Source organism: Xiphophorus maculatus, chromosome 7 (assembly GCF_002775205.1).
Source record: "Xiphophorus maculatus strain JP 163 A chromosome 7, X_maculatus-5.0-male, whole genome shotgun sequence".
NCBI lineage: Eukaryota > Metazoa > Chordata > Actinopteri > Cyprinodontiformes > Poeciliidae > Xiphophorus > Xiphophorus maculatus.
Genome location: NC_036449.1, coordinates 19,049,658 through 19,075,022, shown reverse-complemented (window position 1 = coordinate 19,075,022; position 25,365 = coordinate 19,049,658). Strand labels below are relative to the sequence as shown.

The window sequence follows — 25,365 nt, the reverse complement described above, 5'->3', positions numbered from 1 at the left end:
ACAGAGTCATCAGACTGCATCCAGAAAATAGATGAGACAGAAACAGAAAAACAGAATCAGAATCTGGAACATAAAAATCCCTGTTTGCTAATGAGTCTGAGTTCACAGAGCAGACTCTGTTTTCAAGAGTTTTTTATTGAAGGGTTTGAATCTGTTGAAGCGTAAATTAGGTTCTATATCATGAATAATACAGAGAGTATTTATAATAGATGTAGAAATGTTGTTAAATATAAAATACAAGTTGCTCTGAGGATATGCTCTTAGTACAAAGATAAACTTTCACAAAAAACTTTATTGCAGCATTATTTAATCATGTAATTTGCCTTAGGTACACTAAACATCCAGGAATATTTTGCAACCACGGATGCTAAAATTTATTTGATTATCCTGATTGGTTACTAATTTAATAATACATAGTGGTCATTACAGTAAAAAAAACACCCATGAAAACACAATTTTCTTGTACATTTGAGGGTGTTGAAAAATATAAGTGCTTATAAATAACTTAACTGGACTCTATAGTTTTGTTCCATGAACTCCAACCTGGGAAACCAGTGTAAAGTCACAAAAGTAACGTACCTGGCTGACAAACAGCACCTAGTTCCAGTATCTTACCAATATAAGACTGAGGTAACTATTGAAATCTTGAGCTATAGATTTTATGCTGGGCAGTAATTAAAAATAATCAATAACTGTCCGTTAAAAAGAACATCATGTATCACTAACAAAATCTAACTCAAAATTTTGACCGTTACTGTGTCATGAAATTACTAGGGTGATGAAGCTTGTGCATGTACATCTCAATGAATAATAACATTGGAAAGTTCATTTATGTCAAATTAATTCTCCCCGATCACAACTTTAAATAATTAACTTACTTAGAGCCGTGAGGATTAAATTAGCTATATAATTTCCAGCTAAATAACTGCACTGACTTTGGACCTAATAAAGCACAGCAGACCAACACCAGCAGATGAAAGGACTCCTCAATTCATCACTGACTGTAGAAACTTCACACCTTTTTTCAGGATGTTGATTTCTAAATTAAATGCAAAGGTTACTCTAATCTGTAAAGACTTCCAACTGTCTATCACTTTCTTTTTAACCCAGATTTGACACTTGCAATGTTGCTACTGGTTCAGTTGCGACTTAACTCAACCAATGCAACAGTTATAGCCCATGTCAGCAATAAATGTGAGTGATGTTGCTCTTGAAGCACTGCCACAGTCTAGAGTAGACCAAATAAATCTCTCCAAAACCTTTAAGATCCTCTCAAAACTGCAGTTGTCAATGTTGCTTGTAGATGACCTTCTACACTCAACTTTCCATTAAAGACTTGTTTTTTTTTATCAATGACCTTTTGTGGCTTATGATTCTCCAGGGAGGTGTCAGCTCATCGTTTTGTTTCATGGATGTTCTTTTAACTTCAATATGTAACCACAGATGGTTTGCTGGGAGGCGGAGAGGATTTGATTATTTTTTACTGCAGAGAAAAATACTATATCTTGAAATATTTCTGTAGTTCCTTTACAGTCACAGTAAAGGTTAAACTTTACAGGGCAGCAAGTGATGCATGATGTTCAATGGACAGATAATTAATTCCAGTTGTCACCCAATCTAAAATCTAAAATTAAAGTCGTTGCTGGTTGACGTTACTGTGTAATCAAAAGCAGAACTAGTTCATGTTCATATTCATGCTTTTATTTTATCTCGTCTTGACAACTGCAACAGCCTTTTTATAAATGCCTGCAGAAAAATCCCATGAATTTCACATATGAAAGATGTTGACCATCTCCAGTCAGGTCAGAGCGCTGCTGCAAGTCTTTTAACGAACACACAAAAGAGACTTTTACTCTCTTTACATTGGCTGCTGGTACATTTTAGAAATCATTTTAGAGTTTCAGTATTTAGTTGTAGAGCCCTTGTGGTCAAGTCTCAGCCAGTTTCAGACCTGCTAGAACCCTACAGCACTTCTAGTCTTTCAGACTAGAAGAGGTCTTCCAGATAAAGGATTTCAATAGTTCCTCGAACACATTTTAAGAGCAGAGGGAGGTTGAAGACTCATGTATTCAGACTGGTTTTTAATTAGTTTATGCGGTATGATTGTATTCTGTTTTATTAGTTTGTTTATGCTTTTGTCTTATGTGGTTTTAATGGGGTTTTTTAAAGCACCTTGTGGTTTTCCAACCGTAAAAGGGGCTACATAAATAAAATGCACTTACTTTACTTTCTAATGCATCTGTGTAACATATTGTAATGACGTCAACACCGGAGATGTAGTCCCGCCAGACAGGGTTTATTAGAGATAGGTACAAGCTGCTATTTCTGAGGCTGCAGCTCACGCCTCTAACAAACGGGCACCATCAACCATTAGCTTCATTGCTAACTCCCCTCTGAACTCTCTCCCACTTCCGGTTCCGGTACTCCCGCTCCACCGATCCCCCGCCCACATGACAGGCCTATCACATGTGAGTGGGAGCCAGCAGAGTCAGACAGGGGAAGCCCATAACTCTCTAACAGAAAGGATCACAATGCAACTTATAACAAATACAAATAACCCCAGCAGAACTAAAACACAGAATCGTTACACTACCCCCCCACTACAGAGTTCCTCGCCCACGAGGGAACAAACAAAGTCATCAAACCGTCTTGGGGCCCTCCTCGTCCGCTGTGGGCGAGCTCCCTGTGGCGCTTCAGACGGCACCGCTGGGACATCATTCCGCAACAGCGGTATGGCTTCTGGAGAAGCTGGTAGCGATACTGGCGACCCCGACTGATGGCCTTCTGGGGCCTGTGGTGCAGCCCTGCCTTGGTAGGGGGCCAACCTGTCCCTGTGCAGTGCTAGTTTTCTCCTGTTCTGGAGCATCTGCACTCTGTAAACAACCTCCCCCATGCGCTCCAACACTCTGCAGGGGCCCACCCACTGACTGTCCAGCTTCGGGCAACGACCCTTCTTTCTCCGAGGGTTGTAAACCCAGACCAACTCTCCTGGTGTAAAGTGTCGGCCCTTAGCTCTTACATCATAGTTCCGTTTTTGACGCACACCTGCTTGTTCCTGTTGTCTCCGAGCAAATGCATGTGCTGTCTCCAACCTATCCTGAAGCTTTCTGGCATACTCAGGACCAGCTGAAACAGCAGGTGCATCCGGAGGGCGTCCAAAAGACAGTTCAGCTGGTGTGCGCAACTCTCTCCCCAACATGAGGAGTGATGGAGTGCACGCTGTGGAGTCCTGTACAGCTGAGCGGCATGCCATTAGCACCAGCGGAAGGTGCTCGTCCCAGTCCCGCTGATGCTCCGCTGTGAGAATGGCCAGCTGCTGTCCCAAGGTGCGGTGGAGTCTTTCCACCAGTCCGTCGCTCTGGGGATGTAGTGGTGTTGTTCTTGTTTTCTGGATGCCAAGACGGCTGCACATGACAGAAAAAACCCGTGACTCAAAATTTCTGCCCTGGTCACTATGAATAATGTCTGGCACCCCAAACCTGCTAATAAATCCCCCCAACAAGGCATCTGCCACTGTCTCTGCCTCCTGATCAGGGATGGCGTAGGCCTCTGGCCATTTTGTAAAATAGTCAATAGCTGACAGAACATAACAGTTTCCCTTGTCCGAGCGTGGCAGTGGACCCATAACGTCCACCGCCACTCTTTCCATAGGGGCCCCTACAACAAACTGTTGCAGGAGGGCATGCGACTGACCTGTCGGCCCCTTCCGTGCTGTGCAGGGGTCACAGCGGCGGCAGAAGTCCTCCACGTCCCTCCTGCACCGGCCCCAATAAAACCCCTGCCGGAGGCGGCGGAGTGTTTTTGTGACGCCAAAATGTCCGGACCCAGATGCTCCATGCATGGCCTGCAGGACTACGTCTTTCAGGCCTTTGGGGACTACAATTTGCCACCGCTCCTCACCCGTGGCAGGGTCTTTCCATGCCCTCTGCAGCACCCCGTCTTCCAGACGCAGAGCCTCAAACTTGGACCACAATCCTTTAGTTGCCAGCGAGAGCCCAGCCACCTCCTCCCATGGTGGTTTCAGTTGTCTCTCCACCCACTGTAACACAGGCTGGATGTCAGGATCCTGTTCCTGTTGATGCCTCCAGCTGTCTGTGCCAACCGCCTGCAGCTCCCTGCAGATTACTGGGTCACCCCGACATGATCCTGGCTGGCTCCGTTGCAGCTGTTCCTCCTCCAACCTCTCCCTCCGGTCACAGTAACTGCATCCCCCTGCAGCACAAGGGCGACGGGAGAGGGCATCGGCATTAGCGTGCTTAGCTCCAGCCCGATGGACAACTGAGAAGTTGTAGGACTGCAGCTCTTCCAGCCACCGAGCCACCTGACCCTCAGGTTCCTTAAAAGACACCAGCCATTGGAGAGCAGAGTGATCAGTCCTTATAGTGAAGGGCAGGCCACACAGGTAGTACTTAAAATGACGCAGAGAAAGCACCACCGCCAGCAGCTCCCGCCTTGTCACGCAGTAGCGCCTCTCTGCTTTGTTAAAGGCCCTGCTAAAATACCCCACCACTCTCTCGCCTTCTTCCCCCAACTGGGAAAGGACACCCCCGACTCCCACGTTACTTGCATCCGTGTCAAGAATGAAAGGGAGAGAGGGGTCAGCAGGAGCGAGCACCGGGGCCTCAGTCAGACTTTGCCGCAGACAGTGTTAAGGAGAAAAGTTATTATGTTAGCTTAAATTTTGGAAAAGCATGGCTCTCCTTTTCCTCCTGTTAACCGGGTCGAGCGGGGTTCTCCGTGAGCGTCCTGCAACCGCGTGCTGCTAAAACGAAACAACAACAAAACGTGTTGACGTCACAGATCACGGAGTTTTAATCTCATACAAAACAATCGACAACAAAGTTGCAGAGATACAGAGATATGCATTTTCTCATAAAAATAAAAACACACAAGGGGAAGACAGACAAACACAAAACACATAAGACAGACAAAGGCGCCCAACGTGGAGTAAAAAGATGGAAAAAACTCTCCATTGGCTTGCTGACTTGTACTTTTTAATGAAAGAGGTGTTTCCCTATTTAATATATGCAGTCAAGGCGTTCCGTTCTTTGACCAATTAGAAACTTAGAAACTCCCCTCATCACAGCCCCGATGTCTGGTTTTTATCTAAGTGAAAGGGCGGACGACTTCGTCTTGGGCCGCGCCAGGTACGAGGGAGAGGCGCCAAAGAGTCTGTAACTCCTATCAGAGTGTAAATTTTATAGCTTTGTGTCTGTCAGCGGGGGAGGAAAAAAGGCCCTACTTCCCCCATGCTCCACAGAAAACTGTTCCAAATAAAGTGTTGGCTATCCCTTTACACATGTCGTAAGATTAAGTGTATTTTTAGCATTAAATAATCATTTTTCTTTACAACAGTCAAATGCTCCCTGGCACTGTTCGGTCCACACGTAGTCTCGGTTCTTCTGGAGGAGTTGGAACAGGGGAGCCGCTATACTTGCAAACCCCCGCACAAACCTCCTGTAATAAGAAGCCAGGCCCAGGAAACTTTTAAGATCTCTCTGGGTTGAGGGGATTGGCCACTCTGCCACCATCTTTACTTTGTCCTCCATCGTGCTGATTCCCTCCCTTCCAACCCGGTGACCCAGAAATGTCACTTCTTGTTGCATGAAATGACATTTATCTGGGTGGAGCCTCAGCCCTGCTGCTCTAATTCTCTCCAGCACCCGACGGAGTGAACCCAGGGCCGTTGCAAAAGAGGTGCCATGGACCAGTATGTCATCCAGATACACCAGGCACTCTTGGCGAGGGATGTCAGCCAGCACCCGGTCCATCAGTCTGGAAAAGGTGGCAGGGGCATTGTACAGCCCAAATGAGAGCACTTTAAACTGCCAAAGTCCCCGTCCCGTGCAAAAAGCAGTCTTTGGTCTGGCACTCGTTGATAGGGGGACCTGGTAATAACCGCTGCGAAGATCCAGAGACGAGAACCAGTTGGAGCCTGACACTAGGTCCAGTGACTCATCGACCCTAGGTAGTGGATATGAATCTTTTTCTGTCACCCCATTCAGCGGCCTGTAATCAGCACACAGGCGCCACTCTCCATTCTTTTTGGGCACCATGACAACAGCAGCCGCCCAGGGACTGTCCGAAGGCTCAATAATGCCAGCCTGCAACATGTCCAACACTGCCTTGTCACATGCTTCCTGCCGGGCCAGGGGGAGCCGGCGTGGCCGACATTTTATTGGGGGTGCATCTCCTGTCAGAATGTCATGCTCCACCAACCGAGTCCGCCCCACCTGGTCTTCACTCAGAGCAAAACTGTCCTTAAAGTCCACGAGCAGCTGCCACAGTTGTTCTTGCTGCTGGGTGTCCAAACCCCTACAGTTCTCTGTCCAGATCCTCCGCATCATGGTCACCGATGCATCCTCTGTCTCATGAGGCATCCAAACTGGGGGTATAGGGTATGTAGGTGTGGGGACTGTTGCGGCAGCAATCTGGTTGATCTGAGGTGAGATGTGCTCAACAGCTGCAATCTGAGGTTCTGTGTGACAGACCACGGGCCCCAGCAGAACTGGGTCAGGAACTGCGGGCATCAGCGGGATGAGGGGACCTTCTTTAAAGCTCCATGTCCCCCCTCCCAAATCCAACTGGCACCCCGCAGCCCTTAAAAAGTCCAATCCTAATATGCACATGTCCTGCACCTCTGCTACCCACACGGGGTGGGTGATAGATCGGCCACCTACATTAACAGTCATTGTTCCCCTCCCCTTCATAGGTGCCATGTCCCCTGTGACTGTGCGCAGCTGCACTGTAGTGGGCTGAATCCGAGTCCAGTCTGGCACCACATCAGGCCTCACTAGCGTTACTGTGGAACCAGTGTCAATCAGGGCCGTGCAGGGAATTCCTTCCACTGTGACTGGGACATAACAAAAATCCCCAACACAGGTGCGGCCAACCACTGCAACCATGGTCAGTTGGCTTTGGCTTGAGTGCATGTCTGGGGGAGTCTGGGCCAGGACCCCCTGATGATACTGTCGGGCCCTGCCTGCTGGCAATGAAGGTGTGGAGGCTACGGCAAGGGTCTGCGATGCCTCCCCCATGCAGACCCCGTATCGTTTCCCTGCTTCTTGACTGCTTTAGGACACCGTCTGAGGAGATGCCCTGGTTGACCACAGCCCCAACAAAGGACAGGGGCTGCGGAGGAGTCCCTCGTCGACTGCAGCGACACCGCTCGAACCATTTCCACCAACTCTGAGGCCCAAGCAGGCTTCTCCAGGTTCCACTCTGCTCCCTCCGCAGATCTGCATGCTGGTGGTTGTCCTCTCTGGTCCTCTCCAGCTGCTACTCCAACCAAGCACTCCCTCTCCACAGCTAAATCCAAAGCATCCTGCAGGGTTTGGGGGTGCATCAGCTGGACCTGCACACGCAGCTCCGGAGGTGACAGAGCTCTGATGAACTGATCTTTCGCCAATTCGTTCTGTACACCTGACTGCATGTGTGCATACGCCCTGCGTGTGAGGCTCTCAATGTCATTAGCTAAAACACGCAAGGGCTCACCCGGCAACCTGCTCCTGCCACTGAGTTTATTTTTAAAGATGTCGGGCTGTACACATTGTCCAAACCGCCTCTTAAGAGCTCCGACTAAGGCATCATAGTCTTTTCTGTCCTCTGAACCAAGCAGCAATAAGCAGTCCAATGCATCATCTTGTAGGCAGAGAGCTAGCTGCAGGGCTTTATGCTCCACTGTCCAACGTCCAGCCTGTGCCAGTAGCTCAAACTGTGCATGGAACGCCTCCCAGCTTGACCTACCGGAGTACTTGGGCGTCTTCAACTGAACAGCGATGCTATGGACGCCACCATCATTGCAATAGTCCTGCCCGCCACCACACTTGTTGACAAGATCGTTCGGCGCTTCCTGGGACAATGGCGTCGACGGGCGCAACTTCGCACCGGCACCCAGGCCTGCTTCGGCAGCCATTCTCGCTGCGGAGCCACGCAGGGAAGCCTTTGCCCGAGCCATTTTATTAAGCTCCGCACCCCACGCCTCACTGTCCTCCTCTCTTTCCGACTTAACTCTCAGGTGGGGAAACGCGCCGTCCATGACGCTAATGCAGCCGGCGGAGAAAACGAGCTAACAAGACCCACTCAGCTCCGCTCGTAATGGTTTACTTCTGACACCAATGTAATGACGTCAACACCGGAGATGTAGTCCCGCCAGACAGGGTTTATTAGAGATAGGTACAAGCTGCTATTTCTGAGGCTGCAGCTCACGCCTCTAACAAACGGGCACCATCAACCATTAGCTTCATTGCTAACTCCCCTCTGAACTCTCTCCCACTTCCGGTTCCGGTACTCCCGCTCCACCGATCCCCCGCCCACATGACAGGCCTATCACATGTGAGTGGGAGCCAGCAGAGTCAGACAGGGGAAGCCCATAACTCTCTAACAGAAAGGATCACAATGCAACTTATAACAAATACAAATAACCCCAGCAGAACTAAAACACAGAATCGTTACAATATTAAATAAATTGATATATGTATTTTCTCGATATTTGAATTTATTCAGATTTCCCTATATAATGATCAGCCATAGGATTATAAGTATTGGTGCCTCATAGAGTGAATAAAACTGAAAAAGTAATAATATAAAAAACAACAAAAAAGGAACATAAATTTGATTTATAGTCTATAAACTACGTATTTTTCTCACAGTAATGGTTAAAATCATCTGATAAAACATGACGCACATTACCATTTTTATAGACAAATGAAATGTCTGTCTAGCGTAAAATCTATCAGTTGAAATTTTACCGATTTGTTAGCTGTTAAAAGGTACTGCGAGATTTATGAGCCTCACTTTTTGATTGATTAAATGTTCTAATTTACTGAGAAATACTTCTATTGCCACTTTATTTAGTTTTCAAATATATTTTTCTTTATCTTTTTAAAATGTCATCTCTTTAAAGAAAGCGTCCAGCTTCTCTGCCTTTTGAACATCGTAAACAAACCGAGCATTTTTCTTAGTCATCAGACGTTGAGTTTACATTCTTGTTGGTCATTAAAGCATGCAAATACAAACTTACAGTGACACCAGCCCAAGTGGCAGCACCAGTGCAGCTTGAAGCACTTCCCGTGGCTGTGCGTCGCGCAGATGGAGAGTCCATCACACGGCAGGAAGTCTGGTCTCCCCGCGCAGCTCTTGGCCAAAGCCTGCGCCTCGTCCAACTTCTCACTCTTCGGACACTTATGAGCTCCCGAGGCGGCCATGCCAACATTTCCCGGATCCAATTTTGCTTTAAAAACGCACACACGATCTGTTGGAGTAAAACTAAAACCGATCCGAGAGGTTTTTCACGGTCCACGCAGCCAAGGAAGCTTTGTAGAAAGGGGGGGATAGGTGCTGCTGGGTGTTCTGAATCCAGATCAGCTCGGTCAGTGCTCACACAAAGGGTGGCACCGCGTTCTGTGGAGGTACAAACGACGGACAATGTCACATTCGAAGCCTCCCGTGATCGTGATCCACGCATCTCCCCATCTCTCGTGCCGTGGCGTGGCGTCGGGGAAGCTCCTCAGCTGTGCGCGCTGCTTGGTGACGCGCATCCGAACTTCATCACAGAAACGGGAGGAGCCCCACGAACACAAAGCCAGCTGCTTTGCGCACTTCAAACACCACAACCAAAGGCTTTCATCAGCTCCTCACAACTTCAAAGATCAAGGCTTGAATATGAAATTCGTCATCTCCAACAAACCTTAAAGAACTAGACTTTAAAAGTGTCGATTTGTTCAGGATGTCTTTTAATTAGTGGTAATTGAAAGCCACAGAGCATTCCATAAAAGAAACCAGGCTACGTGGGTGGAATCGTGCAACCAATCAAATAAAGGATGCAGAAAATGGTTAATGGTGATGAAAATAGCAGCATTGTAAAGCAAATGATTCCAGCTGCTCTCCAGTCGCTAGGGGGCAACCCTAACATCTGCTCAGGACTGGACGTCAGACTGAGATTTACCTGGAATGAGCCATTGATTTATGTTAAAACAGTTTAGAGCTGCGGGTCTCCCTCTGTTCCTGCTGAAGCTGACCCAGGAGAAAGCAGGATCTTTTTATTTGATCAAAGATCAAATAAAAAAAATTTGATCAAAGATCAAATAAAAACATCAAGCAAGATGGAAAGAAACACGACTATTCTGAAATATATATTCTGAGTATGCTTTTATTGAAGAATTTGGTCATAATTCACATGTCGAAAAATACATTACAAGTCATAATTAAAAAAAAAAAAAAAAAGGTACATCGATGAGACTTTTCTTACATTTTGTCAGATTACAATCATAAACTTCCATGTTTTTCTGGGGAATTTTAATAGAACAAACCAACACAAAGAAATGCACAAATATAAGGTGCAATGGAAGTTACACATCAGTTTCTTTTTACCAGAAAATTGGTAAGAGGTAAAAAAAAAAAAAATAGGAAGAAGGTAATTTTATCAGATGAGACCAACATTAGCTAACTCTGCACTTCACCCTTAACACAACATCCATCAGTTAAACATGGTAGTGGCAGCATCATGTTTAGGGGTGAAATCCAGCTCAGCAGGGTCAAGGAACCACCTGGCAATAGTTGATGAGAAGTCAAACATCCTGCAACAGACTTCAAACTGAGAGGGAGGTTCAACTTCCAGAAGAATTGAGTATCCACCCCAAACTTTTCAGATGTTTAGAAAAATGTCTACTTCAACGCATTTTTATGCATGACTTCGTTTTGGTTTATTCCAATTAAATCCCTTTAAATATTGGGAAAAAGAGGAGAAAACATATCAAACTTTGGGATTTTGTAGGAATTTCTCTTACTGAACAATGAATTAGTCTTGTACACCTTCAGTCTTTTAGTGTTATAGTATATTAGTTCATTAGACTTTTTGTTTTTCACTATCAAAGTATTTTCCTATTTTTACTTTCTGCTACTATAGTCTGGTTACCTTTGTGATTAAATATTTCCTTTGGTTTATTCCTGTCATTTCTTTTTTTTTCTCTGAAGAGTTTTGCGGCGCTAGTGGCTCGTATTTTTTTGACAGTAGGCAGACAGGAAGGAGGGTGAGGAGAGGGGGGAAGACATGCGGCAAAGGTCGTCACCACAGCACGCCCCGTTCCTGTCATTCCTAAATGCAAATAGAAACACTTCTAACCAGAATGTGAAATCAGTCAGCTGATATGACTGCTTTTCTGTATAAGGTTTGACAAGACAGTAGGATTTAATGTTGTCAAATATGTCATTCATGTATCACCCTGTTCAATCCATCCAGTGTAATGAATAGTGCGATTTCAACATAGTGTTTCATTGAGCCTCATTTGCAGATGTGCAACAGTCAGTATTTATAAAAACAGCAATATGTTCAATAGATTGTGGAGAATGATAAAAAAACTTTTTTTTCCATTACAACCTCTGATTTAGAGACTCATAATAACTTAAAGCTCCACCAAACCACAGAGGAGGTTCTTCTCTCCGCCAGCCGTCCACTAAAACGATTTTTCCCTATTTCTGCCGAGGCTGCAGCTATAACTTTAACAACCTCAACAATTTACTCCCATTACTGTCACCTTACATTTAAATGACTAGTGATCTGCATCTAAAAACACCCCGCTGGAAAACCACTGGGAATTTCACAAACTCAATTATGTTTTTATTTCATTTGGCTTTGCCCATTTCTTATTCGCTTAATGTTTTGTTGTTGTTTTTAGAAGTGCAATCAGTTCTGCATTCAGAATCTGTCATTTTAACTCTATTTTTCCCCAAACAGTGATTCAGGTTATTAAATTAAAGCATAGCACAGACAAAGTTCAGATTCTGGTACTTCAAGCTAGATCCACAACTGATGTAGACAAAAATATCTACAACTTGAACATTTTTATTGCTATGGTTTGTGCATATTTGAGTCTCTTAGAGGGCCCACTATGTGCATAATAAAGCAATTTCTTTCCACAGTATAAGTGGAGTGACACACACACTTTTGCAAAGACTATTTGCTTTCCTGACTATCTAAAAGGCCGGTCTCAAAATTACCAGAAAACATCTTGATGATACCAAAGATTTTTTGGAAATTATTCTGTGGTCTGACAAGGTACAAGTGCAAATTGTTTGGCAGGTGTTTGACTCATTACATCTCACATAAAAACAAATACAGCATTTCAGAAAGATTACAACTCTAATTTAATAAAACCTGAAAATCTCCTCTCTAACAAAAAATCCCTAAAGCAAATGTCCCGCCGATTTGTGCTGTTAAAATCAAGCCCATTTGGTAACATGGTGCAAGACCATGTTACAAAGCACATCTGACGGTTTTGCAGTGGTCTAGTCAAAGTCTGGATTTAATTCTGAGTGAGATGCTATGGTATGGTCTTAAACAGGCAGTTCAACATGAACTCTTTAGCAGGACATTTCTTTTTCACATAGGGCCAGGTTATTTGGAGACCTTTTTTCCCTAATAGATGACATGTTCACTGCAGCAGTTTTTATCCTGTTTTGGTATGGCTGATATTAAAATGTGATTTATGTTTTAAAGATTTAAGTGTGACAAATCTGTTATACTTCATTTCTATAGGTTCTTCAGCTTTTATTTGAATAAATTAAACCCTCTAAGCGATTGTTACGTTTGCATTGATAAATACAAAGCAAATAGATGATGAGAGTGATTTAATGCATTGTATTAAAGCTACATGAAAGTGCAAAGTAAATATACATTATTTGGTTAATTAGCAATGTAATTAGAAAAATCTGCTGTCACACTGGAGGTGAGCTGAAGTTTAAAGCTGGCTGCGGGGTTTCTGGATGACCTCCCTCCATTTGTGGATTGCTGGGTTGCTGATGGCTGCCAGCTTCCGGAGCAATCTGCAGGGCTGCAGACCTGGAACATCAGGGTGGATCTGCTGGTAGTGCTCCAGCCTCTCCACAACCTTGTCTAGACCCACCTGGCTAGCGTAGAACATGGGACCCCCGCGGTGTCTGGGCCAGCCATAGCCGAGCACATAGATGACGTCGATGTCTTCGGGTCCTGCGGCGATTCCGTCCTGGAGGATCTGGAAGCCCTCGTTGATCAGCGGGTAGAGGCAGCGCTCCAGCACCTCCTGGTGGTCGATGCGACGTGCCACCAGGCCGTGCTGGGCTCGATAGTCCTCCAGAAACCCGAACAGCCAAGGGTCGGGTTTAGCCACACGACCGCCGGGTTTGTCGTACTGATACCACCCTTTGCCTGTTTTCTGACCAAACCTTCCCTGTTCACACAGCAGGTCTCCCAGAGGACTGTACCTGCTGCCGCCTCGGATTCTAGCGGATGTTCCTGTAAAGGCGGGCGAAACTAAACCATCCGCCTTCCTGACCTTCCAGCCAATGTCCAGCCCAGAGAGGTCAGACACTTTGAACACACCCATGGGAAACCCGAACTCTTCCAGCACCTGGTCCACCTGCTCAGGTGTGGCTCCCTCTTCCAACAGGAAGAACGCTTGCTCCAAGTACAGCTTCAGCATACGGTTTCCTACAAATCCCCGACAGTTTCCAACTGCAACACTCACTTTTCCCATCTTCTTCCCCATCTGCATGGCGGTGGCCACGGCTTCGGGGGACGAGCGCGGCCCGTAGACCACCTCCAACAGCTGCATGACGTGAGCTGGCGCGAAGAAGTGCATCCCGACTACCAGTTCTGGACTCTGGGTTTGAGAAGCCAGCTCGTCTATGTCGAGCCCAGAGGTGTTTGTGCACAGGAGTGCGCCCGGTTTGCATATGGCCGACAGCTGCTGGAAGATGGTTTTCTTCAGAGCCATGTCCTCAAACACAGCTTCAATGACTAGGTCAACATCTGCCACAGCCTGGACGCTGCAGCTGTATTTGATTTTATCGTGTGCCAGGGGCACCCCTCGTCTCTTGGCCCCCCTCTCCAACATGCCAGACACCGCCTGCTTTGCCTCCGACAGCTGTTTCTCCTGGGTCTCCACGGCAACCACAGAGAACCCTGCCTGGGCCAGGGACACAGTTATACCTCGTCCCATGGTGCCAAGCCCTTAGAGGATAGAAATCATACGTTTAAACACAGTTAATATTTCATCCACAAATCAATTCTATAAAACTTTAAACAGTTTAATTAAATCAAGCAGTGTGAAGATTTCTTCTAAACAGGCTGCTGAGTCAAACATAAAAATTGTCTGGAATCCAAGCCTCCAAGCAGAGAGCAGCTACTCCACACACTAAACTGGGAATATCAGCCTAATTTCCAAGGATGGGATAGATGGAAAAATGAATAGACAAGCCTTAAAATACATGTACATCTAAAAAAATAGATTATTGTGAATATGTTTAATAGTGTATTTCCTCTCTCATTTCAGGAAGATGAACTCATTAAATAGATTCAATAAACATAGTGTTAAATATTTCAATCATTTATTTCATGGAATTTTGATGTTTAAAAGTCAAAATTCTATGTCTTGGAAAATTAGAATATTGTAAAAAAGTTATAGCATATTAGTGGAAGGAAAAACTGTGACATAAAAATGTGCACCAGCAGCAGGAATAACTGCAGCCTTCAAAGGGTTGTCAAGAAAAATCGATTCAAGAATTTGAGGGAGCTTTATGAAGTGGACCGAGGCTGAGGTCAGAACATCCAGAGCCACTACCACAGATGAATCCCACACATGGGCAACACATGTCTTACTTGGCAAAAGGGAAAATCTACAGTGCTGTTGCTCTCTGCTTCAAAGTCCTTTTTTTTAGGTCAATTTAAAGTTCACATTTAATTTGAAAATCCAGGTTATAGAGTCTGGAGAAGAGTGGAGAGACAAAATCCACATGGCTTGAAGTCCAGTGTGAAGTTTCCACCGTCAGTGATGATTTGGGTGCCATGTTATCTGCTGGTGTCAGTCCACTGTGTTTTCTGAAGTCCACAGTTAATTAGGCCATCTACCAGGAAATTCTAGAGCATTTCATGCTTTCTTCTGCTGATGAGCTGTACGGACGTGAGGATTTTATTTTCCAGCAAGAATTGGTACCTGCCCACATTGCCAAAGGTACCAAAGGCTGGTTCAATGACCATAATGTTCCTGTCATTGATTGGCCAGCAAACTCCCCTGACCTAAACCTCATAGGAAATTTATGTTGTGTTGTCATGAGGAACCAACAAGGAAGATGACTGAAAGCAGCTATCAAAGCGACCTGTGCGTCCATTAGATGCAGGCTGGCGGCGCAAAATGAGCCCCAACCAAGTATTTAGAGGATAGAAATTGACATATTTTGCAGAAATCTGACAGTTTTGTTTAAAAAAATGTCAAGTATATTTATTGGTCATACATATATTAATTTTTTGGGATACAAAATTTTAGGTTAGTAAGTCATATTCATCAAAATACATGAAATAAAGGCTAGGAATATTTCACTATGAGTGTAATATGCTCAGGCACCTTGTTCTCACCCACTAAATTAAAGTGACAGCATAATGCAAAGAGAAATGCACATTCTCTGATATCATCTTTCACATATTAAATGGTTTTCCAGAGCTTGCAATTTTAATGCACAAGCTGCTGAGCTGCGCATATCCAAACTGGGGTGCATCCAATCCTCCCTGCAGGGAATAGCGAGTCCATTTACCAAACTCGGATGAACTGTTAATGAGGGCTTAGTTTCCATAGGCAACAGGACTTTGGAGATGCCACACAGATAGCTTGATGAGTCAGTGTGCCTGTGCTAATTGAAAGCTGAGTACAAATTAGAAGCCTAGAGCTCTTACCGATGACAGCTGCTTTATGCACAGGCCTGGGCTTGCTGGTGTCCCAGCGGGCTCCGCTGGCCGTGCTCCACCTGCTGACGGCTCTCTGGGCAAAGAAGTAGTACTGTAGAGCCCGGGCCTGACCCGAGTTGAAAAGTACGGAAAACAGTTCCCGCTCTCGCTCCATTCCCTTAGCGTAGGGCAGCGTGACAGCAGCGTGAACTGCTTGGACACAGGTACCCGGTGCTATGGCTCCGCGGGCGCTCCGCCGCACCTGCTGCATTGCCCTTTCAAAGATCGTATCCAAATCGGGGGGACGTGGACACGGATAGGTGCTGATGCGGCGTGCATCCAAAGATTTATCTGGAAGAGAAGCAATGAGGAAGTCTCTTCAAGGAAATTGCAGCTAGTGGAAAGCAGGAAGCAGTGAAAACACACTTATAAAAGGTAGCTTCTGGTCAGACTATAACAACACAAAGACACGCACTTTATAATAGTCATTAATCAATACTCTAACTGTAATCAAACAAAGTCAAAACAAAATCAAATAAAAATTACCTGAAATTGTTACATAGATTGATATGCTGAAGGCTGAAGTTATTCAGCTTAAATGTGCCTGCCATCGCATGTTCATTGCAAATAAACCATTTCCACTCTTCATAGTTTTAGTATAGCAAATGGTACACAAAATCAACAACTAAGTTAAGACAAGAAAAAAAAAATCAGAAAAATTAAAAGGTAAGTGATGTTTGTGATGTTGTAAATCAACATCACAAAGGTTTCAATCAGACTTCAAAAATGCAAGTGCCTTCATAGCTTTCAATTACTCAGTTTTAATTCCCTATTATGTTATTACTTTGATTAAAATCTTCTGGCAAACTGTTCCACAGCTTAACCCCGGCATCAGAGATACACATACCACAGTGCATTTATAGTATATATAGTATATATTGTAATATATTTATACTTTACTGTTTTAGTTAAAAACAATTTGAAACAATTCATGAATATCTTTAGGGAGCATATGATTGTATAAATTATTGCATGAATCTAGTTTATGGTCATAATCATAGGCATAATTTTAATTTCCAGCTAAAAAGTGCTTCCCCTTTTCAAGCAGTACTTCTCACTTCTCCACTCTGCTGGAATTTTCAACCAGCACTCAGGAAGTGTGGATATAATTCATTTTTCAGGCACATTCATCCACTCAGTCAGCTTCTGAGAGCAGGCTGATCTGACAGGCCGCTTCCAGATAATCGCAGGGACTCTGGCTGAACGCTGCAGCTCTGAGCGAAACAAAAAAGCAAAAGGTTCACTTCCAACAAAATTCTGTAGCTCTTGGAATTTCAAGCAAAGGCAAACTCTACAGTAGCTTCCAAAATATCCAGACACATTCACCTTGTCACCTTGATGTAATGATGATGGTAACAAATCAGCTCAAAGTAGTGGATAATTGTGAACTGGAAGAGAAAATATTTAAGGTCTTCAATTTTTTGCAAGTAAAAGTTTTGAAAGTGTGACATGCACTTGAATTCACCCCTTATGATTCAATGACTTTGCAAGGCATTGTATAAGAGAATGTTTACAAGAGAAGATTTAATGTTTAATCCAACAACCTCACAGCACAAGCCTTCCTGCATGCTGTGATTTTAAAGAACGAGAAAGAAAAAGATGGCCGCTCTGCCAAAACCTTGTTAGAGGCATCTTAATTCCCAATCCTGACTCCTCTGATGTGATTACAAGAGACAGCAGTCAGAAACCTTCACAGCTCTACTGAATTACTCTCACATAAGGGTCTGGGTCGGAAACTGGGTCACTGAGGTGAAGCTTAAAGCGACAGCAAGAATATCTGACTTATCTTAACCACTTTCTCCGATAGGAAACACATTTCTCAGAAGAAGGATATTAAAAATAGAGAAATGGGGATGAAGGTTATCCATGATAAAGAATTTATTCTCGGTAAACAATCACACATCGGTGAGGTGGTATGTGGAAGTGTGATGCCGTTTCAGTGTGATTTACGAGGCATTATTGCAGCAGTTAATCTGTAAATGGTTGAGCTGTGGATTTGCAGTGGATGGGAAACCTGGCTGCCCCCTCGACAGATGTAGCGGGCAGATGTTGCAACCGCCGGGTAAAAAAAAGAAAAAGTTAATCTCATCACCAGTGAGAGACTCAGATCTGTTCCTGGCCACGCCTGCATTAAATTAAATGCACAAAATGATTTTTTTTAAGCAAATGTGGACTTGTGTGGTGTTTATGTGGAGAGGCGTGACCTTAATATATTTTGCATCCTCTGCTCAAAGTTTTCATGCTTTTTTTAAACAAAAATGCATCCACAAACTAAGGTTACTGTCCTAATACTACATGTCTGTTACTTGATTTTATTCAGGCATTTGAGCTTTACAAACACAAATCCCTTTGTCACAGGGTATCTGCACAAACACCACTTTTTCAGACTTTAATCTCCAGACTTCTCAGTCCTTTTCAGCTCACAGTTATACTAAAAACAGAAGTTTATTGAGAATTCATTGCAAATACTTCTGCAGATGTCAGGATTAAATTATGGTACTTGAAAAAAATTGGGTGAGTCAGGAAAAGAGAAAGAAAATAGACAGATGGGCGGATATTTTTCCATACTTATCCAGACCTGTTGAATAGTTTTCCAGACTGGCAGCAACCCTGTTCTCATGGTAACAAAGTACAGAGAGGAGACAATGGCTCTTCCTGACATTATCTTTTATTATATTATGATGTATTAAATGTGTTTTTCAGACCCAAAAGTTGGCATTTTCTACAGACAAAAGAACATAGCTGTAGGCCCAATACTGACACCCAAACAGACTTCCTGCTGATTTGAACGCCTCCAAAAAAAGATGTCAGGGTTCAGAAACCTACAAACATCAGCTGCAGATGACATATTTGACACAAAGTGACGTGAAGCCTCCAGTGGAGTCATACAAACATCAACTCATGTTTGTTTCACACAGAAAAACAAAAGCTGCTCCATAAAGCAAGACCCTGCTGGGGCTAAATATGCCTCCCTCCTGTGTGTACTCCCAACACACACAACCAGCAGAGTGACGGTGTGTGTTCAGTTCACTTTATGTGAAAGAACGCAAGCTCAAACAGAAGCAGTAGACATGATACTTTGCTCCTTTGTTACTTCTTCATGTTAAATACGAATCCACAGGTCATTCTTTTTTTAATTAACAGAAAGATATCAAGCAGAAACTGTTAGCCAAGACCCCCACAGTTTAAAACAACATTGTCTGCAGCAGATGTGGAGACATAAAGCGTTTTCATTTTTCATTTGAGAGGAGAACACTGGCTTTTCTTTTCACTTTTATCCCCATTCAGCCAAAGAGAATGACCTATTCTTCAGTCAGACTGGGAGATCGCTCCTCCGGCTCTCCAGGGATGTGGCACACTTCAGGAATCCACTCAGTGTGTAAAATGAGTCAGATTCACGTGCGTGCGGGAAATCCTCGTACCACTAATCGACTGGAGAGGGCCTCGATATTAATATTCTAAGAAAGTTTGTCCCTTTTCGCCTTCCTGAATAATACAGCAAAAGCAGTGAAGACATCAGAGCCCATCTGACAGAGCCATGAAACATTTATGGACCGTGTTGGTGGAGGATCTGGCTGTCGTGTCTTCTGCTTGCTTTGCCTTCCAAAGGCTTCACATCGACACGTCTTGATGTCGGCCTGGCCTAAAATAACCACTCTAATAGAAGTTTCTCCTCCTTCCACCGGGTTAATATTTAATGCCGGGAAGAAAGTTTCTATCACTCCATTAAATACCTCCAGAAGCATTTATCTTGCGGCTTACCTGCCACACTTTGGGCAAACTTGACAGCTGCATCCACAGCGTTGAGATCCGTCACCTCATCAACAATTCCAAGCTGCCGAGCCTCAGCTGCAGTCACTTGGCGGCCTGTGGCACACACAGAAGTCCTCTATACATTATGTAGAACATGACATATTAAAGTCAGTGGGCGTCAAATTTATATGTAAAGGGCACCTTGTTACTGGGTAGCTTATAATACTGTATATATGTCAATGCACCACTGCTAAAGTGACTTTTATCATATAAAAAATGAGAATGAGAAATGATTTCACAACTTTCCTATATTTAAATGTAATTTATTATCTCAGCAGTAGTATTAACACCCTTAACAGTCTGCCAGCCTCCCACACTTTGGCAATATACTGTATGTCCACTCTGCTTTGCCAAAAGCCTCTAAATCTACTTGAAGATGAAGACATCTCTTGTCCAAAGCTCTATTCAGATCTCAAGGCAGACTTTCTGACACATTTAGTTCTGGACTCTGGTTAGACCAGCTGGAGAACTTCAAATTCATCCATTTTGATGATTTTAAATGCCTGCTTTGCTGAGAAATAATAATAATAATAATAATAATAATAATAATAATAATAATAATAATAATAATAATAATAATAATAATAATAATAATAATAATAATAATAATAATAATAATAATAACTACATCTGAAGCTTTAGGGCTGAAACCTGAAGATTTTGGTTCAAAACGTCACCCAGTTTTGACAAAATCTCTAATTCCATTTGAAAAAGCCAGAGCATGATACTGCCACCACCATGTTTCACTAGTGTTATTTTGCATTGTTTCTGTGCCAACCAAACTAATGCTAATTATAAACACATTCTTCCAGAACGTTTGATTTGTAGTGAAAGGATGCAAATGTCATGAAAATCTTAGCTGGAGAGCTAAACTTTATTGTAAATTAGTTACATTCACACGTAATGTTAGAACAAGAACAAGAAATTTTGAAATCAGATTAAAAGTTGTGTAAAACAGGGTGTTTTTCTATTAATGTTCACACAGTGCAACCAAGTTACCGCAGCTTAAATTCCCCATCTCACAGATTTGTTTGCACTTAAATATTTTAAAATCACATTAATGGTGGGAAAAGTTTTGAAATATATTTATCTTGATCTTTTATAAATCACAAAAACTGATACTTTAGCCAAGTGTCAAACTCATTGAGATAATTCTTTATAAGTAGAAAGGCGGACACAAGCTGTACAACCTACCATGTGCTGACACCTGCTGGCCAACGGAGTAAGATGCATATAGCAACTTAAATGACTTTCTGCATTAATAAAATGCTGTCCGATAATCTGAAAAATCAAACCACACTAGAGTCTTTACTCTTACTGCAGAAGAAAGTAACCTGCTGAAGCCTGTTGAGCAACAAAAACTTCCAGAAACATCTGTTTAGAGGAAAACTTTACTTCCAGCACAAATACTTTACAAATACATCTGTGACTGGTTAACTTAGTAGAGCACTTTAAGTTGGGCCAAGGTTGGACTTTTTTCGTTTTATTAAGAATTCTGCTCTTTAAAACATTCTGTATTTAATTGGCTTCATCTGATCTTTCACTTAAAGGCTTCTGCTCTGATGTGTTGACATATAAAAGTTAGCCTAGGCCTGAGGTATCCAGTCTGATTTACTGAAGGTTACATCCCTCACAGCGCCTTGGAAAAGTAATCTACTTATCCAGAACTGGAAAATCCTTAAGTCAAATTTTATAATTTTCTTTACCAGATTTTGCATGAACCCTGGTCATTAAATTAAGCAAATTAACAGAGTCCCTGTTTTGTTCTGTTTTTCTTTTAGAGAAAACTTTGTTTTCTAATGAAGACACAGAACTTTAGAAATCCTTTGTAGCTTTTTACAGCATAGAGACTTGTCAAGTTCATAATGATGGCTACTTCTCCTTGAGGAAAACAGACTTTTGTCCAAACTTTACAACCCAGATTTTTCTAAGAATTTCTCTAGACATTTAGCTGTTTGATATGGTTAGTTATTTTGTTCTAGACTTTCATAGAAACAATCAATTGAGCTGCTGGAAAATAAGACACTAAATCATTTTCATAGCAACAGGAGCATCTATATGATAAGTTTTTTATGAAAGTACCTGTGGTGATGAGGTCCAAGCTAGCTGGGACTCCAATGAGCCTTGGCAGACGCTGAGTTCCTCCTGCACCTGGCAGCAGACCCAAAGCCACCTCTGGAAATCCCAGTCTGGCCTGAATCAAATTATTCATGAAGTACAATGTGTTGGTGAGCCTAGTCTCACAATGCAGACATTTGACAAAAGCGGGATTTTCTTCCTATTCATTAAAATGGGTCAAACTGAAAACCAACTTTTTTCACCCTGCTAATTGCTTCATCAACAACAAAATGCAAGTCCGTCCATGCACTTTGTGATGAGGTTTGTAAAAAGGAGATACAGAACAGGATTACATGGTGCAAAAATGTGGATCATCTTGGTTTTTTTTTCAGTTCAATAAATACTGCATTTTAAAGCTAATTGTAGCACTTTTTTGTGGTCCATGTTTGTTACATTTAATGTTAAACTATAACAAATGACTTTGTGTTAGAGCTTCAAAAGTAAAGCAGAAATATTTATCAGCTCTTAAAAGTCTGATTGATGCATCTCAAGGTTTCAAAATGTGTTTTTTTAGAGGATTTCAAGTAAAAATGAGGTAAATATTAATGTATGCCACAAATTTGGGATTTTTTCTTTTCTAAAATAGCATGCAACATCTTAACTCACAATCATCCAGCCCTTTGTGTTGATCTACACATAAAATTAAAATAAACATTTTTTAGTTTGTGTTTGTAATGTGGCAAAATATAAAAAGTTGAAGAAGCAAGACTATAAGTCAAAACACTGCAGCTTCTCTGAAATATGCTTATCAATTGAAATATGGACCATCTTCAAAAATATAACTAAAAAAAATCAACTGTGACATGTCTGAATGTAATATGTACTTTTTGGCATAACGCTACTTTTTATATTATTATTTATGCTGATAAAGTTTACTCCATTTTAATTTACTTTAAAAGCCTGGAAATTCTGGAAAGACTTATGAAAAGTCAGTTCAGCGTAAATAGCGTTATCATGAAATATAAACCTGTCACTGATGCAGCTCTACAGTGTCGGCATGAAGACAGTGACTAACAAAGGGACTTGAAGTGTGAACTAACCTTAGAGTGGGCGATACGATAGTGACAAGAGAGCGCCAACTCGAGGCCTCCGCCTAAAGCGATCCCCTCTATGGCTGCCACCACCGGTTTGGACGCTGCCTCGATCAGATGGACCATTGGCACCAGAGGAGGCCCGGTCATCTTGGCCCCAAACTCTCCGATGTCTGCTCCTGTTGTACAAAATCATGATGACAAACCTGTAACATGAGCTGCCAATGATTTTAGTCATAAAAAATAAACAACTGGAACAGAACATGTGAAGAACTTTTTTAACTTTATGAAACAAGGTGAATCCTGAATTTTTTAGAAGTGCATTATCACTGACATGGAGCAGAGGACTGTCTGTACCTCCACAAAATTTTCCATTCTGGCCACAGATTACCACAGACTTCACCTCTGGCTCACTGAGAGCTCTGTGCATCGCGTCAACAATGCCTTGCCTCACCGCTGCACTGCAGAAAGAAAAATAACAGCAGATTTACAACATTGTTGGCTTTAAGCTACTCCCAACTGAGGTTCCAGAACACTGGAGTATTTTTTGCTGAAATTCTCCTGCTTACTATTGCTACAAATACTGTTCCAGGCGAAAGCGTTCATGTTACAAACACAACCTACAATTTATTCTATCAGGGTTTTATTAGACAGACCAGTAGGACATTTTGGAAACCATACAGTGGAAGGAAAAGGATACCATTTTTTCACAGTTTTTTTAACAAATAAAATCTAATAAGTTTTGAATCCATATATCTTTATCCCCCGTTACTTTGACACCCTTAAATAAAATATTGCGCACCCGATTGCCTTCAAAAACTACATAATTAAAAGGCCGCTGCCTCAATTAAGACTTTGAATAATCACCTTCAGTGAAGTGAAGAATATCTCTACAGCTGGGAAAAAGAATGACACAGTATGATATCATCACCCCTGATTTTTAGCATGGGGGTGTTGTACCATGTTACTTTGAATTTTGATCTCATCTGACCAAAGCAATAATTTGCCAGGTCTCCTCCATGAGATTGTAGGAAACAGCAAATGTGTATTATTTACTCAGGTTATTACTCTAAACTCTTCCTGAGTTACCATGGGACCCTTGATGCTATTATGATTCATTGCCAGGTCAGTCAGCTAAGGTGGACGGCCATGTTGTGCTGTCATTTTTTATATATTTTTTTTATTTTCACATCATAGATTAAGTTATGCAATCTGAGATGCTTAAATCTCGAGATACTGTTTTGCTCGGGAACTGGATGCACTGGACTGTAAATACAAATGTATGCTAAGTTGCATATTTTCATTAACTAAAACATTAAGGGAGGTCAGCAAAACAAAAGCATCCATTCCATAAAGAGTTGACTTCAAACTAACAGGGAAATGAAGGCCAGAACATATTATGGACAAGTCAAAACAGAACGACTCTGATTTAAGATGTTTGTAAAGATGTTAACAGAGTGTCACTGTTAGATAAAGTTTTGTTGTCATCCAGTAAATTATTAATAACGGTGATTCATTGTAAGCACTCAGTGTATCTAAGGGAACAATCTGATGGGCAGAGCACAACATGGGTTAAAGGTGGAGTTCAACCTCTTTAATTAGATAAGGGAGCAAAGCAAAAGCTAAATTCGCTGTCTTTGTATTGCAAAGGGAGTACAAGTACGTTACTTTTACTTCGTTACTTACCAATCGAGTGCCTTACCTAGCAGGTATTGCTGCTTTCACGTACGGAAGGAGCAAATGTATCCCACATGGCTATGTCTATTTTATTGTTTTCTTAAAGAAATGACGGTGTGTATTCTTGAGTTGAATTTAGATTCTTGTCGGAATGTGAACTTTTTATCCCGTAACAGCAAGTTTTATAATAAACGTACGTGCAAAACACTGAAATTAATCCAAATTGCCATTTTAAATTAAATCCACGCGTTACTTCAACATTTGACCAACTGAGAAAATAACGTATTACTTACTCTTCCTTGTTTATGCTCGCAAAATGTATTTGTACATAATCATATTTTCAAAGCAAATTAGGAATGTGCAATAAGTCGTGTATTTATTTTGAAGGACAGACTTGATTGATTCTCACCTCAGTGCATTGACGGGAGGATTCTGCAGAGTTATCATGCCAACAGAGCCTGAAACTCGGCTGTAAAAAGCCATGGTGTCCAAAAAATATTTCGTGTTGTTGTTGCACTTCTTTTCCTGTTCGCCAACTGAACTTTGAAATCGTTAGCGAGACACATGGAAGAGCGAATCAGCGACGCTGAAGTTGGTGTCTGATTCGAAGTGTCTTATTAAAGGGTTGTTTCACTCATTTTCTCAATTTAAAATACTTGCGCAGCTAAAACATGCACTTAATCAGTGAACTCTTAAGATACATTCAAAATACAAATTGTTTTTTTGGGGGGGGGGGGCTTGCACCTATACAAGAAAAAAAAATAGTAGAAAGAACAGAAAAAGAAGGAGGAAGTCCAAACCACCTCCTCGTTGGATTATAATGGGGAAGGCTCATTACTACCCCTTCTACAACATATCTTTCCCTGGCTTTTTAACCATAAGGAGGTTTAAGGAGGGACAGCAAAAGCAAATGAGGGGAATAAGCAGTGTTTGGCAACAACTGCACTTAATGGAAATTGAGCTGTTAGCAGG

At 42.6% G+C, this 25,365-nt stretch overlaps 2 protein-coding genes across 3 annotated transcripts in view; both read right to left on the bottom strand.

Annotated features, from left to right (window-relative positions):
- c7h3orf70 (chromosome 7 C3orf70 homolog) overlaps nt 1-9,687 on the bottom strand; it is a 33,042-nt gene extending 23,355 nt beyond the window's left edge. Inside the window, exons 1-2 of one of the 2 annotated variants that reach the window (XM_023337262.1) lie at nt 9,023-9,687; nt 2,276-4,212 (exon numbers count right to left, since the gene is read on the bottom strand). In XM_023337262.1, the coding sequence (XP_023193030.1) occupies nt 2,585-4,212; nt 9,023-9,206 (1,812 nt within the window). In that variant the 5' untranslated portion in view covers nt 9,207-9,687 and the 3' untranslated portion in view covers nt 2,276-2,584. Of the gene's footprint in view, nt 1-2,275; nt 4,213-9,022 lie in introns of those variants that run through there. The other variant, XM_014469400.2, reaches the window with a different exon arrangement.
- Nucleotides 9,688-11,006: 1,319 nt separating this feature from the next.
- ehhadh (enoyl-CoA hydratase and 3-hydroxyacyl CoA dehydrogenase) lies at nt 11,007-24,946 on the bottom strand. The gene is made up of 7 exons (XM_005800693.2): nt 24,803-24,946; nt 23,074-23,177; nt 22,726-22,895; nt 21,650-21,761; nt 19,517-19,621; nt 15,704-16,045; nt 11,007-13,987 (listed from the first exon to the last, which is right to left on the bottom strand). Exons 1-7 carry the CDS (start codon nt 24,874-24,876, stop codon nt 12,738-12,740), a joined length of 2,157 nt encoding a protein of 718 aa, XP_005800750.1. The 5' UTR covers nt 24,877-24,946; the 3' UTR covers nt 11,007-12,737.
- Between the last annotated feature and the right edge of the window lie 419 nt (nt 24,947-25,365).